This window comes from Rosa chinensis, chromosome 7, assembly GCF_002994745.2.
Source record: "Rosa chinensis cultivar Old Blush chromosome 7, RchiOBHm-V2, whole genome shotgun sequence".
NCBI lineage: Eukaryota > Viridiplantae > Streptophyta > Magnoliopsida > Rosales > Rosaceae > Rosa > Rosa chinensis.
In genome coordinates, this window is record NC_037094.1 from 4841621 (window position 1) to 4860123 (window position 18503).

Here is an 18503-nt window from a genome sequence, read left to right on the forward strand (position 1 = left end):
GACCTTTCCACTTGACCAGGAACTGCTGGCATGGGCGCCTTGACACTCTGGTTACTCTCTCTGCTAGGATCTCCTCCACTTCTTTCGGCTTGGGTGGTCTGATGTCGACGTGCTCTCGAACAGGCTGGTTGCGTGCTTGATCTTCATGGTCTGGCTGGTGCGGCTTGAGGTTGCTGACATGGAAGACCGGGTGGACTCTCATCCGGGAGGGAATATCGACTTTGTAGGAGCATTTCCCCACTTTAGAAATGATGGGGAGCGGTCATTCATACTTCTGGAATAGTCGCTTGTCTCTAGAGCGCAGGAACCTGAGTTATTCCGGGAACAGCTTGACAAGGACCATGTCTCCTACTTTAAACTCCCTGGGCTTGCGGCCTTCATATGCCCATTTCTTCATTCTCCCCGCCGCTTTCTTTAGGTAGGCTTGAGCAATCTCGGCATTGGTCTTCCACTCTGAAGTTGAAAGCACGCGGATTCGCCCCTTTGTAGACTTCTTGCACAGTATGAGGCAAGAGAGGTTGTTGGCCAATGACAATTTCAAAAGCACTCTTGTTGGTGGATGAGCTCTTCTTCGAGTTGAAACAAAATTGTGCAACATCTAGCAATTGTGCCAATTCTGCTGATTGGCATGAACGAAATGGCGCAAGTATTCCTCCAACATCCCGTTGAACCTTTCTGTTTACCCACAAGTCTGTGGATGATAACTTGAAGATATGTTGAGCTCAGACCTGAGCAGCTTGAATAGCTCGGTCCAGAATGTTCCCGTGAACCTAGTGTCCCGATCACTGACAATGTTCTGAGGCACACCCCAATACTTCACCACATGTTTGAAGAAGAGGCTTGTTGTGTCTTCTGCCAAGCAATTAATACTTTGGAGTTGGCACAAAGGTGGCATACTTTGAAAACCTGTCAACCACTACCAGGATGTCTGATAAGTCTCCCACCTTTGGGAGGTTAGTAATAAAGTCAAGGGAGACACTCTCCCACGGACGAGTCAGATTGGATAGTGGTTCTAATAGCCCTGGAGTCTTTTGACGCTCAATCTTGTCTTGCTGGCATGTTAAGCAAGTCTTGGTGTATTCCGTGACATCGTCCCGCATCTGAGGCCAATAGTAACCCTGCTTGAGAAGTGCGTGGGTTCTTTGCCATCCTAGGTGACCTACCCACAGGGTGTCGTGACACTCCCTTATGAGCATTCTTCGTAGTCCGTCAGCTCGCGGAACAAACACTCGTCCTCCTTTGGCCATCAATATGTCATCCTCCATCCAAAACTGACGACTCTTCCCTTCCTTCACCATTTTTATGAGGGATTGCGCCATGAGATCCTTCTCTAAACTCTCCTTGATACGTTGCTTGATGTCTGTGGCAATGATACTGCTCGACAAAGCGGCCAACACCTTGAGGGTGGCAAGGTCTGCCTTGCGACTTAGAGCATCAGCAACTTGGTTTGTGTGCCCAGCCTTGTGTTCGAACTGGAAGTCGAACTCTGCAAGAAACTCCTGCCACCGAGCCTGCTTTGGAGTTAACTTTGGCTGGGTCAGGAAGTGGCTGACTGCAGAATTGTCTGTCTTCACAAGAAACTTTGACCCCAACAAATAGTGTCGCCACGTCCTCAAACAGTGAATCACGGCTAGCAACTCTTTCTCTTGAGCCGTGTACTTTCTCTCAGCTTCCAAGAGTTTATGACTTTCATACGCAACTGGATGCCCCCGTTGCAGCAGAACACCTCCTAAGGCGAAGTCAGAAGCATCTATCTGAACTTCAAACGGCTAATTCAGGTCAGGTAAGGTAAGGACCGGATCTTCCACCACGGCCTTCTTCAAATCTTGAAAGGTCTTCTCACAATCAATACTCCAGTCCTATGTCACTCCCTTCTTCAAGAGCTCTTTTAATGGGGTTGTCTTCTTTGAGTAGTTCTCAATGAAACGTCAGTAGTAATTAACCAACCCAAGAAAAGAACATAGCTCTTTCACATTCTTGGGGTTTTGCCACTCTTTTATGGCTTCTACTTTCTCCATATCCATCCTGATTTGACCCATTTCAATAACGTGACCTAGAAACTTAATGGTCAGTTGCGCGAAGGAGCACTTCTCGCGCTTGACATACAACTGGTTGTCCCGTAATCGTTGGAACACCAGCTTTAGGTGCTCTATGTGTTCTTCTAGGGTGGAGCTGTATACCACAATGTCATCCAGATAGACTACCACAAACTTATCCAAGTACTCGTGGAAGACTTGGTTCATCAAGGTGCATAATGTGGCTGGCGCGTTGGTCAACTTGAACTGCATCACCAGGAACTCAAAGGCTCCATAACGGGTGACGCACGCAGTCTTGGGTTCATCGCCTTCTGCAATGTGAACTTGATAGTACCCCGAGCGAAGATCTAGCTTTGTGAAATACTTGGCACCACTGAGTTGGTCAAACAGATCTGCAATCAGAGGGATCGGGTACTTGTTGCGCACAGTGACTTTGTTAAGAGCCCGATAGTCCACACACAATCTCCAACTTCCATCGTGCTTCTTTTGAAACAACACGGGTGCACCAAAGGGGGCTTTAGATGGCCTAATGAATCCTGCCTTGAGCAGGTCCTCAAGCTACTTTCAAAGTTCCGCCAGTTCTGGGGGAGCCATTTTGTAAGGCGCCTTTGCAGGCGGTCTGGCCCCCGGAAGCAGTTCAATCTCATGGTCCACACTCCTTCTCAGGGGTAATTCCTTAGGAAGTTCGGGAGGCATCACATCTACATAGCTCTCCAATACCCCCTCGATCTCCTTCGGAATCACTTCTCCTTTAATCTCATCCCTTATCAAGGGCATTAAGTGGTGGACGATTGTTGGAATCTCAAATCCAACGTAGTTGGCCATTCGTTTGTAATGACTCATCATAGAGTGCTATGGCAGCGCAATTAGCACATAAGTGGCACACTCAAAGATGCGTAAGTACGATACTTGTACCCAGTCTCTAGCTGTAACGCAGAGGTAGATTGAGTGTGGGTCGTAAACGAATTAGCATAGCTGCATGAAATATTGCATTACCCCAAGCGGATATAAGGAGATTGGTGCGCATTACCAATGTCTTGACTACCATTGTAGACATTTCCGCGAGACCATTTGGGTGTGTTCATGAGAATGTGATGTCCAACATCAGTCCCAATGCAATAACCATCAAAATTTTTCGATGTAAACTCGCTAGCATCGTCAAGTCCAATTGACGGAATAGGATGATCTGGGGAGTGAGCATGTTGTCATATGATATGTGTTAGGAGTGGAGCATAAGCAGCATTTAGAGGTGGACAATGGCACAACACGTGACCTGCGTGTTTGCGTGTCAACCAACATCATGAAATATTTAAACGTCCGCAGGTTGGTTGAAACAGTCCACAGAATCCCCACGGATTCTATGTAAGAATAGAATGAGTATTTTCATATCCTTTGCATAGGACGGTCGCAGTCCTAATTTTCCTAAGGAACGGGCTTTGTAAAATGAGCGAGAGGCTTTAGAAGAAACCAATGAGAATTTTGGTTAGGCCTGAGCGTCTGAAACGCTATTTGAAGCAAGTTGGTGATTCCAGCATCACATGGGGCGCCATCACCATGATGTACGCCATCCATGGGGTTATGGATAGGGACTGCGCCAGCCCTAGGCTGGTGGTGGACGGAGGCGGTGCCCTAAGCAGCTGGGTCGGTCACACTTAGTCCAGAAATCAATTTTTGATTCATGCTTCGTTTCGCTCGAAAGAAATGATGTCCATGTGAAGTCTTTAGTAGACGGATCATCATATCATGAGTAAGATGATATATCCTGTCGTGACAAAGCCAATATGTGTCTAAATCCAAGAGAGACACATAAACTTCTCTAAGATGCGCTTTCGTTCGCAATCATTAGAGGTATTGCAAAGGAGGTCATTTCCGTTCTCTACATGCATTTTCGCATGGAATCCGTTGGCTATTCATAGGTGTGATTCTCCCTAGAAGCGTAGAGAGTTTCTGTGACAGTAATTAAGGTGCCATTTGGCAAGTGGAACTTAGGCTATTCCATGTCCTTGAATTAATACTGATGGCCCAGCCATCGTAGTCACAAAAGTCATATGCTCAGAATCAAAATGGAGTCATAAAGAACTAGAAATTTTATTCATAAACCAATGGAGTTACATCTTTGTCTCTTTGACTAAACAAAATCTTATCCAAAATGATATCTAATGCAAAACAATGGTAGTCGTCTAACTTATTTCGGTAATTCCAAAATAAATGTGACCAGGTAAGTAGAGAGATGTCGGTGGAGTAAGGCTCGCTTAAGTACCACTAATCTCATAACCTTCCTAGACATCACTCTTACTTTGAGTGAGCCTACTTTGAAGAAAAGCTAAACCATTGGCATTTACTACAAAAATATATGGCAATTGCCTATTACATCTCTTGGAAAAATAAAGACTTACATAGAATTGGCGATCTATTGATCTCATCCAGATTTGTAATCTTTAACCCTTTACTCTAGATCATCTTCTTGATCTTCTTGTTCCGCATAGTGAGCTTCTCTTGCTTCACAATATGTTTTGTAGGCAGTGACAATTTCTTCACGAGCTCTACAAATGTGTGCCCAATGATTAGACACTCCACATCGAGAACATACATCTCTTTGCTCAAATTCCATGCATTGAGGCGCTTTGAAAGTGTCATTTAGATGGCTCTTAGCTAGTGTTGGTGGTGCCACCAACATGGCTAGAGGCGTTGCCTCCCTCTCTCTTTCCACGTTGACCTTTTCGGTTTCGTATTGGCCTATATTGGCTGTTACCTTCCCAAGTAGAGCTATTATATGGACAATATCCAGAAGTATCCCTAAGGTTAGGGTTTCGTTCTTGGCGCCTTCTCTTAGGGGCGCGACTATAATTGGATTCCGGAATATGCTCTATTTCCACGGATCTCTAATTATAGCTATTCACAAGGATGTTGTCATGCTTTTCAGCGACATTCATAGCTCCAATGAGCTCATGAAACCTTGTGATCCGTCATGTAGTAACAACGATTCAATATTTCTTAGCAACCATCAATGCAGAGATGGGGAAGGTAGAGAGAGTCTTCTCAATCAACATCGCATGTGTGATCTCTTTACCACGGAATTCCATTAAGCATTTAATGCGAAGTGCTTCTGAGTTGTAGTCAAGAACTGACTTGAAATCACAGAAGTGGAGGTTATGCCATCTCACTTCTAGGTCAGGAAGCAGAGAGTCATAGACGTTGCCAAATCTATCTTCGAGTGAGACCCACAGTCTTCTGTGGTTTTCTTCATTCATACACTCGTACTGGAGCGAATCATCCATATGGCCAGTCATTATGATGATGGCTTTCGCCTTATTTGCCTCTAAGGCTGCTCTATTTGCTTCCAAAGCTGGAGCTTGCTCAACAGTTAGCACGTCCTGGCTAGGCTCAAGAATCGTATCAAAGATTCTATCGGCCTTGAGATGCTAACGGACATCACGAACCCACCTGTGATATCCAGAGCCAGTTGTTCCCAATGAAGCAAAGTCTAATATGTTCAGGTTTCTCATCCTGAAAGAGAACAATAAATTAGGGTTAGTTTCGGAGCGAAAAAGGCTACCACGAAAACATATAAATTTTTTTAGCATAGTCGCTTCCAAGAAATTAGGAATTTCTGAACGTAATCGCTTCCAAGAAATTAAATTCCAAAAGGTATTGGATTAGATCGGAACAATGACGTAAGTGGTCGATCATAAATTCTCTACAAACTCTGAGTTTGGAGATCTCAACAAGCTCCAAGCTTGGAGTGAGCACGAACCCCCACTATTCTACTTAATTAGGTCTCCTCTATGATGAAGAAAGGGGGATAGAAGAAAGGATGTTGCAAGTCCCCGAGAAATAAGAGAAATTGAAAAAAAAACAGGAACGTTTAATAAAAAATACCTCGAAATAGGTTGCCGGAAAATTTGACAGAAAAAAGTGGTTGGAAAAAGTCGCCGGAAGGTGACCGGAAAGTTGCAGGAAAAGTCGTTGACCGGGGGTGCTGACGTGGCAATGGGTCCTACTGTTGATGTGTCAGTGGGTTCCTGTGCTGACGTGGCTGTGGGTCCTGCTGTTGATGTGTCAGTGGGTTCCTGTGCTGACGTGGCTGTGGGTCCTCCTGATGACGTGGCAGTGGGCCTGCGTCAGTGGGCCTCTGCCTTGGGCTTGGTCTTGGACTTCTTTTTCTTTCCCTTTTTTCTTTTCTTTTTTCTTTTCCTTCTGCTGGTTTTTTTGCAGGATTATGAGTCAGCCGGTTCAGCAAGTTTTGCACCGATTTTTGGACTTTTTATTCCGGTTCCTGAAATGTCAGATGAAGAGGCTTCTGCTACCAAAATTTGGTGAAAATTGGAGGTCCGGAAGATGGTGAACCGGTGGAATATTTGCTGCGAGTTGTATGGAGCTTCCGGTGGTCGGTTCGGTGGGTTTCCGGTCAGTTCTTAGGGTGGGGCCGCCGCTTCTGGACTCCTGGGATCGAGTTCTTCAAGGTTTGAGGTGGAGGCAGAAAAGGCTTCAAGGTTTTGTATTCGGATTCAAGGTTTTTAGCTTCTTGAATCAAGGTTTGGCTATTTGTTTCAGGTGCTAATAACATGTTTTAGGGAATCAAAAATTAAGAGAAATTTGTTGTGTATTCTCATTGATAATAGGGGCCTCTTTATATAGAGGATTACAGTGCATAGAATCTCAATCATACAAGGAAAATAATCGTACATTGAATAGGAATCTAGATCCTTCTAATTTAACCCTAGGATTAATTTCAGTTTACCCCCCTGAGGTTTGGGGGTGTCATCATTTCACCCCCTCTACTTTCAATTTTGAATTTTTACCCCCTAAACTTTCCAATTTCAATCAACCGTGTCCAATTTCTCTTATTCCGTCCAAAGTCAACGTTAACTTTGACTTTTGAGGGGCAAAATGGTCTTTTCAAGATAAAAAATATATTAAAAAAAAAATTCGTTTTTTTTTTCTATTTCTTCATTTTTTTTTGTCTTCAACCTATACACCAAAAGTTATAATAGGTTTATAAAAACAAAAAAATATTCTAGGTGGTTGAAAGCCGCTTGCTGGTCTACGATATTTGTGATATATCTCCGATAAAGTGAAGAATTTTAGGATATATCCCCAATAAAGTGAAGAAATATCTGTAAAAAATAATTTTACACTTTATCTAGAAATAAATATCTGTAAAAAAATAATTTTACACACTCGCTGGTCTACGATATTTGTGATATATCTCTGATAAAGTGAAGAATTTTAGGATTCCCTATTAAAGTGAAGAAATATCTGTAAAAAATTATTTTACACTTTATCTGTAAATAAATATCAGTATATTCCCAATAAAGTGAAGAAATATCTGTGTAAAATCATTTTTGGTCTACGATATTTGTGATATATCTCCAATAAAGTGAAAAAATTTAGGATATATCCCCAATAAAGTGAACCAATATCTGTAAAAATGATTTTACAATTTATCTGTAAATATCTGTATATCCCCAATAAAGTGAAGAAATATCTGTGTAAAATCATTTTTTACAGATATTTATTTACAGATAGTGTAAAATTAATTTTTACAGATATTTCTTCACTTTATCAGAGATATATCACAAATATCGTAGACCAGCGAGTGTGTAAAATCATTTTTTACAGATATTTATTTCTAGATAAAGTGTAAAATTATTTTTTACAGATATTTCTTCACTTTATTGGGGATATATCCTAAAATTCTTCACTTTATCGGAGATATATCACAAATATCGTAGACCAGCAAGCGGCTTTCAACCACCTAGGGTATTTTTTTTTGTTTTTATAAACCTATTATAACTTTTGGTGTATAGGTTGAAGACAAAAAAAATGAAGAAATAGAAAGAAAAAAAAAAAAAAACGAAGAAACAGAAAAAAAAAAAAAAAAAAAAACAGAAATTTTTTTATTTTATTTGTTTTATATATATTTTTTATCTTGAAAAGACCATTTTACCCTTCAAAAGTCAAAATTAACGTTGACTTTGGACGGAATAGGAGAAATTGGACACGGTTGATTGAAATTGGAAAGTTTAGGGGGTAAAAATTCAAAATTAAAAGTAGGGGGGTGAAATGATGACACCCCCAAACCTCAGGGGGTAAACTGAAATTAATCCTTAACCCTATTACCACTATGTCAAGTAACCTAGAGTTTTGGCCAAACACAAATTAGGGTTTACTTGAACATAAAGATCTTTTTGTTAATCCAAATCATATGTTTTCTTTTGGCAATATGGACAGTTGTGAAAAGAGATTTTTTTTTTTTGCACATCCTTATTTGTTTAATACACACCCCTTAATTTTTTTCGCAATTTTTTCTCCATTTTTTCCTTTATTACCCTTGGTTCTCTCTTCCTCCTCCTTTTATCTCTCCAACTTTCAAAGTCGAATTGCAATCCTTTTATCTTCCCGTCTGCAGCAACAACAATTGTCCTTAATTTCTTCTCTCTCTTTGGTAAACTGATTATGGGAGGAAGAACTTGATAGTATTAGGAAGACTACTAGATATCGTATATTCGATATGTATGAAGAATAAACCAAACTAAAGATGATTAAGTAATTTTGATGAAATGAAAGATATCATCATGTTTTGGCATCAACAAATCAATTGTAGTCAATAAATCCAATCTAAAAAAAAAGTGAGCTGAAACATTTTGAGTGTAACTCGTAGGTTATTGCTAATTATGCCTAATACTTAAACTTAAAATTGCAGGTTACTTGATTTATTATCAATCTTCACTTGCAGCAGAGACATCGGCGGATCCACATAAAGGCCAGCTTAGGAACTTGCCTAGACTGAATTTTTGAGTCTATACAAGTTTGGTATAAGTAAGGTCTGTGAAATTGACATAAATAGGGCACAATCAAGTGAATTGTTGAAGAAAATGGCAGAAATAGGGCAAAACCAGGGCAAAATTAGGGCAAACTTTTCACAATTGCCTCTAAAATCTCTCCAAAATCTTCACAATTGCCTCCAAAATCTATAGCTTCCCTCTAATTTTCCTTCCTTCCCATTTTCCTTCAACCTGCCATTGTCTTGCCTTACCTGAAAAAAATTTATGGATCCGCCACTGAGCAGAGATGTAGGTTTTTTTTTTTTTTTTTTTGGCTAGAAAAGAGGGAGAAAATAGGAATTATAAATTTTAAAAAGTGGGGTGTGTATTTAGAAAAATGACATGTGTAGATAAAATCTCTCTTACAAAAAAGAATTTGGTTCTTAAATAAATAAATAATATATAATATATTGATTAAATCTAATTAAAAGGAGTTGACCTTGGATCTTAATTGGTAATAACTATACCAAAATATTCAATGAATTTAGTTTAAGAAAATTCCAAGTTAGAACATTTTGTGTTAAATAATGGGGTCATGTATAGAAATTAATTATTTCTGAGTGCGGCTATTGCTACCTTACAATTTTTTTTGTTCACCCTACTAAGCCTACTTGCTCATTGCACCTATATTTTAATTTCAATTATTAAATTTACTTATCTAACCCATTTTTCTTTCTAGTAATATCCTTATATATTCAATTAAAAAAGATTCTTTTTCAGGGAAATGATGTAAAAAGTCACATTAGAGTGTGAAAAGATAAAAAAGTCACTTAGTTTCCCACTTGATAAAAATGTCCATTATAAATTGTTAGCAACATTAATTTAGTCCTTATTAATAATGAAGTGATGTTAAAAAAGGTCGGTTTACAAATTATAAAACTATATAGGCAATATAAGGAAATTTCAGAAAAAAAAAATTTTAATTGAATTGAATGTTATATTTGGGGGAGGTAAGAAGAGTAATTTTTTTCTCTCATTTTTCTCTCTTTGTTCATATTTGTCTTTTCATATAATTTGACAAAGTCTATTAATAATTGAAAAAATCGGAGACCCAAATATCAAATGTGGAGGTCCAACTAGAATCATCTAAAAAAGTAATAATAAAAAGCTTCTCAAACTACCCCGTCAATTTTCCATATTATCTTATAAAAGTGCAAGGCCACTCTCTAATAATTTTTTTTTTTTTCAAAACAAATAACTTACTCAAAACTAACAAATAATCCCGAGTCTTAGCATGGATGGAGCTTTAGTAGATGAAGCAAAGGTACTCTTAAGTCAGTTTCAGTCTGTTAGTTGGGGTTTTGTCCCTAGAGAGTGTAATAAGGCTGCTCATTGTGTGGCCAGAGCAGCGTTGTCACTATCCTACCTTACTTATTGGTGGATGATGGCGCCGGATTGGCTTGCTCAAATTTTAGTCAATGAGTCTGGTAGTTGAATGTTTGTGAAATGGAGTGTGGCACTCTTCCCAACCGATTGTGGTGGGTTTAATGAGGCCACTATATACTCCTTGATGTAGTTTTTTTTTTTTTTTTTTTGTTCCAAAAGGGGCAACAGCCCAGAAAAAACAAAACAAAAAGAAACTAGCCAGCATTGCTGGCATTGAAACTCCTAACTTTAGGGGCTCCAATAATGTCATCTAAAAGAGCTTCAGTGATCAAAGCTGGAGGATCATGTAGGATGCATATTCCTTTAGCATGACGCGTGCTATTCTTGGCCAGCAGATCAGCAACCATGTTGCGTTCACGAGGTTTCTTTGATTATCAATGAATCATTCTTTCGATCAAAAAAAAAAAAAATTCCCGAGCATTTTCCTATTTTGAAATTTAGAGCGAAGCGATAGGCATTTCCTTTTCCAAATTGATTAAGGATTAATGCTCTATAAAAGGTAGCACTAGCCTTTCATTTGATGCAATTAACCCTAATCACCTCCCCATCAACATTTCACTGTCGAAAATCTGTCAGAAGCTCTCAAACAGTCGTCAATGGAGTACCTCCCGCAGGACCTAATACATGAAATTGTTTTAAGACTCCCTGTGAAGTGTCTAATCCGATTTTCTTTCGTTTCAAAGCTATGGAAGGCTGTCATCCACAGCAAAGACTTCATTCGAAAGCATCGTCAACGCTTTAATCTCAACCACTTAAATGATTTTGCCCTCATTCGCCATCATGTTGAATCTGATCCTCATGATCACTTCTATTCAGTAACCTTTTCTGGTGATGATACCACGTTAGAAGAAGAACGATTGAAGCATCCATTATATTCCCTTGAAGAAAGTGATAGACTTGGGCTTCAATCTGGCATCGTTGCTTTTTGCAATGGATTGATTTTACTTCATGTTAGAAGTAAGAAATATGATCTTGGTCTCTTTTTATGGAACCCCATGATTTCAAAGCATAAAATTATACCCACCCCCTTCAAATGGGCACGAGGACAATTCTCGAATCGGATGTACGGATTGGGCTATCATTCTGCTGAAGATGACTTGAAGGTGTTGGTTCTTACCGAAGATCATGATAATAGGTCGCATTCTCTTTTTGGACAAATAAATTTGACGATGGATTTAAAAGTCTACAGCGTAGCATTAAACAGATGGAAAAGGATAGAAAAGCTTCCACCCAGTAATCTTCGAATTTATGTAAATCATCAATCGAATATGGTGTCAATGAACGATTCTCGTGTAGCTTGGCTTATGAGAGACAATGATCAATTAGATCTGTACATGGTTGTGACTTTTGATCTTGTGAAGGAGGAGTATCAGTTTTTTCGTGTTCCGATTCTTATTCGGGGTCCGGGAGTAGTAAAACTGATGGCATTCGGAGGCTTCTTATGCTTTTTGCGCTGTTATACAGGTGACTGTATAAATGTTTGGTTTACAAAAGATTGCGATTCTTGCTGGTCGTTGGAGCCTGTTGTGTTGAATTGCGAGCCTTTATTCTTTGATGGTGAGAGGTTTCTCTTGAACCATGATGGCAATGATAAACTGATTTGGTACAATATAAAGACACAAAAACATGATTATGGGACTGAAATTCGTTGGCATACTCGCAGCAATCGGTGTACAGAAACAACTCTATGTGTGGGAGACCTCAGTCTTCTACTTGATGCTGATCCTGATGGTCGTCGTAGCTACTTTGGCCATTTATTTTAGTTTTAATTCAATGTAACTAGGCTATATATAAAAGTTGTCCGATGCAGAATTAACCTTTGCTAGCTTATGTAATCGCAACGTACTCATAAGTGATTAAAGTCCCCATTTGTACTTAGATCCTTCAATCTCTAACAATTTCTACTGTCCGGCGTGGATTTGTTTTTTCAGGTGTTCTGAATAGAGTTATAATAATAATATGTACCTCTTTTTTATAGAATCTGGCGATTGCAAAGCACAGATTACGTACAGATACATATTCCATCCCATATTGTCAAGAGGAGAAGACCCGCTGACCCGCATTTTACGTATGGAATAGGTTATCATTGTGATGAAGATGACTTGAAGGTGTTGGTTTTGAAGGAATGAAGGTGCATGGCAAAAGGCCGCCATTGAAAATCTAATTAGTAGTTTACATCTTAGCATCGATCAATGGAAAAGGATAACAAAACTTCCACCTAGTAATCTTCGAGTTGATAAATTTTCTAAATCGGATATGGTCTCCTTGAGCGATTCTCGTGTAGCTTGGTTGATGAGAGACATGTTGATTACCTGGATCTGTGCCATGTTTTGACTTTTGACCTTCACTTTTGGGTTCCAATTCTTAATCGTGGTCTAGGGAAGATGACACTCATGGAATTGGAATTGAGAGGCTTCGTGTGCTTTTGGCACGGTAAAAATATGTGGTTCATGAAGGGTTCTTCTTGGACGACCGAGCCTATTACGTACGGTGAATTCCAGGTTCTTATTTAATGGTGAGAGGTTTCTGTTGAGCAGGTTTTCGGGAAATAATAATAAGCTCTTTTTTTTTTTTTTTTTTTGATATAATAATAATAAGCTCTTTCAGTACAACATAAAAGACACAAAATATGTGACACAAACTAATAATAGAACCAGCTCGAAGCGGTGGGGTACACTCACAGAGCTTTAATTTGTGGAGGAAACCTCAGTCTTCTCCTTGATGGTCAACCAACTAATCTGTTTTGCGTACTTATATCGTCCCTAAACCCTAGTTTCAAGTCTCGATCTCCTTGAATTATTGGGAAAAGCCCTAGCTAACTAATGGCTTCTGTTTTATGCAAATTTTTAATACACAAACTATGACCAAATCCAAATTTTGGTTGTTTTAATGCAACATATACATTTGATAATTGATACTTCCAGAACAAAGCGTGTGCTTGTTTTAATTACATAGTATTTATGCAAGTTTTTTTGTACGTTTAGTGATTTTTACTTTAGTGCAGTGTCTTGTTAGGGCTTAAATCCTAAATGTGAGTGGAAAATGTGAATTACGTACTCACATTCTTGTTGAACGTTGTAGTATTTTGCATGTATATTTAAGATTATACTCAATCCCTACATCTTTTATTGAAAACCATAACTATCAAATGAAATATTTCATTATTTTGATACTGTTTTAGGGAAACGAGAATTGAGAGAAATTAGCTGTGTATTCTCATTGATAATAGGGACCTCTATATATAGAGGATTACAATGCATAGAGTTAGAATCATACAAAGAAAGAGAATCTCTAGATTCTTCTAATTGAACCCTATTACCACTAGGTCAAGTAACCTAGAGTTTGGATTAAACACAAATAGAGATATCCTTAAACACTTCCCTTGTGTTGTCCAAACACGGTGCTTCTCTCGTTGCCTCGTTAAAAACCTTGCCGAGTAACAAAAACCCAGTGGGACAAAAATAACCTCAGTCGAAGGGGAAAAAGAGCACAACACACCCTTCACGATTCGATGTGAACATGTAGACATCTCACCCTGATGTCTGCGCCTCCCCCTGATGACTACGATCATGGGAGTTCAGATAATTTCCGCAAGTCAATTCTTGCCACATGTTTCTCGAACGTGGATTTGGGCAATGACTTAGTAAACAAGTCCGCCTCACTGTCCTCAGATTGAATCTAGTTCACTTTGATCTCGAGGAGAGTCTGTTGTTGCTGATTATGCTTGGTGTTGTCGCTTTTGATGTAGCCTTGCCTTATTTGTTCAAAACAAGCAGCATTATCCTAAATGCTCGTAGGCTTATCTGTGTTAGACTTCAAACCACAATTATTCGAACATGTGTAATTATGAATCCAATCCATATTCATTCACGAACCACTTCATGAAGAGCAATGATCTCTGCATTGTTCGAAGATATAGCGACGGTCTATTCTGTAGACCTCCAAGATATCATGGTCTTTTCCCATGGTGAACACTTAACCAGTTTGGAAGTGACCTTTGTGTGGGTCAGAGAGATACCCAACATCAGCAAAACCTTCCAAAACACATGTCGTTTTGGGATGGGGATAGAGAACGCAGGCCAGCGTTGGCGGCGTCCTGGTGTGTGATGGGTTTGAATCCATCATCTCTTTGTAGGGATAGAACAAGCCCATATCAATCGTACATCTCAAGTACTGAAAGATATCTTTTACACCAATCTAATGGCGTCGCGTTGGCGCAGAGCTATATCTTAGCTAATAAGTTCACAACATATGAGATGTCCGGTCTTGTGCATTGGGATAAGTACAATAATGCGCCTATTGTACTAAGTAAGGCACTTCTGCCTCTAGCACATCTTCGTCATCATCCTTTCGACGAAGGGGATCCTTTTCAGGATCAAGACTTCGGACGATCATGGGGGTGCTTGAAGGCTTGACCTTGTCAAAATGCATAAGCATCTATCGACACGATGCTCAAGTTCCAAACCGAGACATAATCGTGTTCTCCCAAAATCCTTCATCTCAAACTCGGATTTCAAGTGTTCAGCGGTTTCCCTTAACTCTTTAAGGGCTTCTAATGAAGATCATGTCCAACATGAACCGCGATAGAATCCGAAACTTGTTATAGAAACGCGTGGGCATATCCCTTCCCAATCAAGTAGTCACTTTAGTGAGCGTTTCAACCTTATTGTAAACGCGCTCCGTGGTCTAGAACCTCTTGACTTGGGTAAATGAATTTCGCCATGAACCTTCATGTATATTCCGTATCTAGATCCCTATAGAGATACGTAGTTACCACATTTGTAAGCTGCATGTTCAGTTATTCGGAAACTACCAAACTGACAGGGTAGTGGAGTGCAATGACATCCATTACGAGAGAATATGTCTCATCGTAGTCGATTCCAGGACATTTTGTGAGAAGCCTTGTGCCATAAGGCGAGATTACCATCTCTTTTTCTCACTACGCTTTCTAACGAAGCCCCATTAGTCAACAGGTTTTATGTTATGAGGTGTTGGCTTCTCTAGCTCTAAAACCTTCCTCTTCGTTAGAGAATCCATCTTAACCTGGATCGCATCTTTCCATTTGGGCCAAAAACTCTCTACATTGGCATTCATTTATCAACGGAGCGTGGTTCGATATCATCTGACTCAACAAACTCATGCGCAACGAAATACGCAACTACATCATCAATTATGATGGGATTTCTATCCCACGTCTCATGTACACTAGTGTAAGTTTCATAGAGCTCTATATTCTCAGGAATAGGTTCTGATGTTGAGGCGTCCCCGAACGATAACCATAACCCGGAAGATACTCATGAGACAGATTTTGAGTCTTGATGATCAAAGGATTGGAATGTGCCAAAGTATCATTCGAACCCACGGGCCTCCCACGCATCCTAGCTGGGGCCATGGCCTGTAACGCCAGAGTGCCACTCTCTTTGGCATTGGCGCCATGCCTACCTCCGTGTAGGGTGGCGCTACATCCTCTCGTAGGGACGTCCTTCCTTGCAAGCATGTTTGCAGCATATTTGTGTGATCTCATCACTTTAATAGGGATCGAGATGAGACATAGTGGGGACAGACCACGACAATTCCTGTCTTTCCTGTTGAACATCTGTGTTCTTATCTCCCCCGAACGACGGGAAGACTGTCTCATCAAAGTGACAACCCGCAAATCTAGCGGTAAAGAGATTGCCTTGCAAGGGCATTAAGTGGCAGACGATTGTTGGAGTCTCAAATCCAACGTAGTTGCCCATTCGTCTGTAAGGACCCATCATAGAGCGCTGTGGCGGCGCAATTGGCACATAAATGGCTCACTCAAATGTGCGTAAGTACAAAATACGTGTACCCAGTCACTAGCTGTAACGCAGAGGTACATTGAGTGGCAGTGGGTCGTAGACGAATTAGCATAGCTGCATGCGATATTGCATCACCCCAAGCGGATGTAAGAAGATTGGTGCTCATTACCAATGTCCGGACTACCATCGTAGTCATTTCCGCGAGACCAAATGGATGTGTACATGGGAATGTGATGTCCAACATCAGGCCCATTGCAATATCCATCGAAAGTCTTTCAATGTAAACTCTCTAGTATAGTCAAATCCAATTGACTGAATATGATGATTCGGGGAGTGAGTTCGTTGTCATATGATAAGTGCAAGGAGTGTAGCGTAAGTAACATTTATAGGTGGACAATGGCACAACACGTGACCAGCGTGTTTGCGTGTCAACCAACATCATGAAATATTTAAGCGTCCGCAAGTTGGTTGAATCAATCCACAAAATCCCTACGGATTCTTTGTAAGAACAGAATTAGTATTGTTATATCCTTTGCATAGGACTGTCTCAGTCCTAGTTTCCCTAAGGAACGGGCTTTGTAAAACGAGCGAGAGGCCTTAGAAGCAACCATTGAGTATTTTGGTTAGGCCTGAGCGTCTAAAACGCTATTCGAAGCAAGTTGGTGATTGCAACATCACCTGGGGCGCCATCACCATGATGGACGCCATCCATGGCGCCATGGATAGGGACTGCACCAGCCCTAGGCTGGTGGTGGACGGAGGCAGTGCCCTAGGCAGCTGCGTCGGTCATACTTAGTCCGGAAATCAATTTTTTGATTCATGCTTCTTTTCGCTCGAGAGAAAGGATGTCCATATGAAGTCTTTGTAGACGGATCATCATATCATGACCAGAATGACCTATCCTGTCGTGACAAAGCCAATATGTGTCTAAATCGAAGAGATCTTCTTTCGTAACTTTATTGGATTAATAGCTCGAATAGTGACATAGAATCCACTAGAGAGACACATAAACTTCTCTAAGATGCGCCTTTATTCGCAATCATTAGAGGAAATGCAAAGGAACTCATTTCCGTTCTCTACATGCATTTTCACATGGAATTCGTTGGCTATCCATAGGGTACGATTTGCCCTAAGAGCGTAGAGAGTTTATGTGACAGCTGTAATCAAGGTGTCATTTGGTAAGTAGAACTTGGGCTATTCCATGTCCTTGAATTAATACTGATGGCCCAGCCACCGTAGTCACAAAGTCATAAGTTCAAAATCAAAATTAAGTCATGAAAAGAACTCGAAATTTTATTCATAAGCCAATGGAGTACATCATTGTTTCTTTGATCAAAGAAAATCTAATTCAATAAAAAGTAATATGGCAATCGCCTACATCTCTTGGAAAATAAAAAGACTTAATCAAAATCGCCAGTTTTTGGGTCTTGATCCTTGTAGTCTTCCACCCTTAGATCTAGATCGCCATCTTGATCTTCTTGTTCCATGTAATTTGCTTCCCTTGCTTCACGATACAGATTGTATACGTTTGCAACATTCTGGGGTGTTGTACATGTTTTAGCCCAATGTTCAGTTGATCCACATCGAAAACAAACACCATTATGGTCAGGCTCCCTTGATCGAGGCGCCATTGGGGTGCTATTTGGACGACCCATGCTCTTGGTGGCGTTGCCACCATGGTCGGAGGCTCCGCCTCTGTCTCTCTTCACACGTTGACCTCCACGGTTCCGTGCACGCCTCTCTCGGCGATTTCCTTCCTCTTGAGGGCGAACATATGGACCAGAATGCCTAGAATTGTCCCTACTCTTAGGGTTTCGCTCCTTGCGTCCTCCATTCCGGGCGCGACTATGGTTAGACTCCGGAATAGGCTTAGTTCCCACGGGTCTAGCATTATAGTTCTTCACAAGAATATTGTCGTGCTTTTCAGCTACGTTCATGGCGCCAATGAGCTCATGAAACCTTGTGATACGTCCTGCATTTACATCAATCCGATAATTCTTTGAAATCATCAGTGTAGAGACAGGGAAGGTAGAGAGAGTCTTTTCGATCAACATCGTATCAGTTATGGTTTGGCCACAAAACTCCATTAGAGACTTGATACGAAGAGCTTCCGAGTTATAATCAAGCACAGACTTGAAATCACAAAAGCGGAGGCTATGCCATCACACTTCTAAATCAGGAAGCAGGGAGTCACGAACGTTGCCAAATCGCTGCTCAAGTTCTACCCATAGCTTTCTTGGGTCTTCCTCATTGAGGTATTCATCTTGGAGCGCGTCATTCATGTGCATTGTCATGAGAATTATGGCTTTAGCTTGTTTTTCTTCAAAAGCAGTAGCTTGCTCAATGGAGAGCACGTTCTCTCTTGGATGGCTTCCAGAAGTCCATCAGCCTTAAGATGTTGGCGCACATCTCGGACCCACCTATGGCATCATGCGCCAGTTGTCTCTAGTGGAACAAAGTTCAGCTTGTTCAGG

At 40.5% G+C, this 18503-nt stretch overlaps 1 protein-coding gene across 1 annotated transcript; it reads left to right on the plus strand.

The window, feature by feature from the left end:
* Positions 1–10845: 10845 nt before the first annotated feature.
* Positions 10846–12012, plus strand: LOC112177286 (F-box protein CPR1). The gene has a single exon (XM_024315587.1). It carries the CDS (start codon positions 10846–10848, stop codon positions 12010–12012), a length of 1167 nt encoding a protein of 388 aa, XP_024171355.1.
* Positions 12013–18503: the final 6491 nt, after the last annotated feature.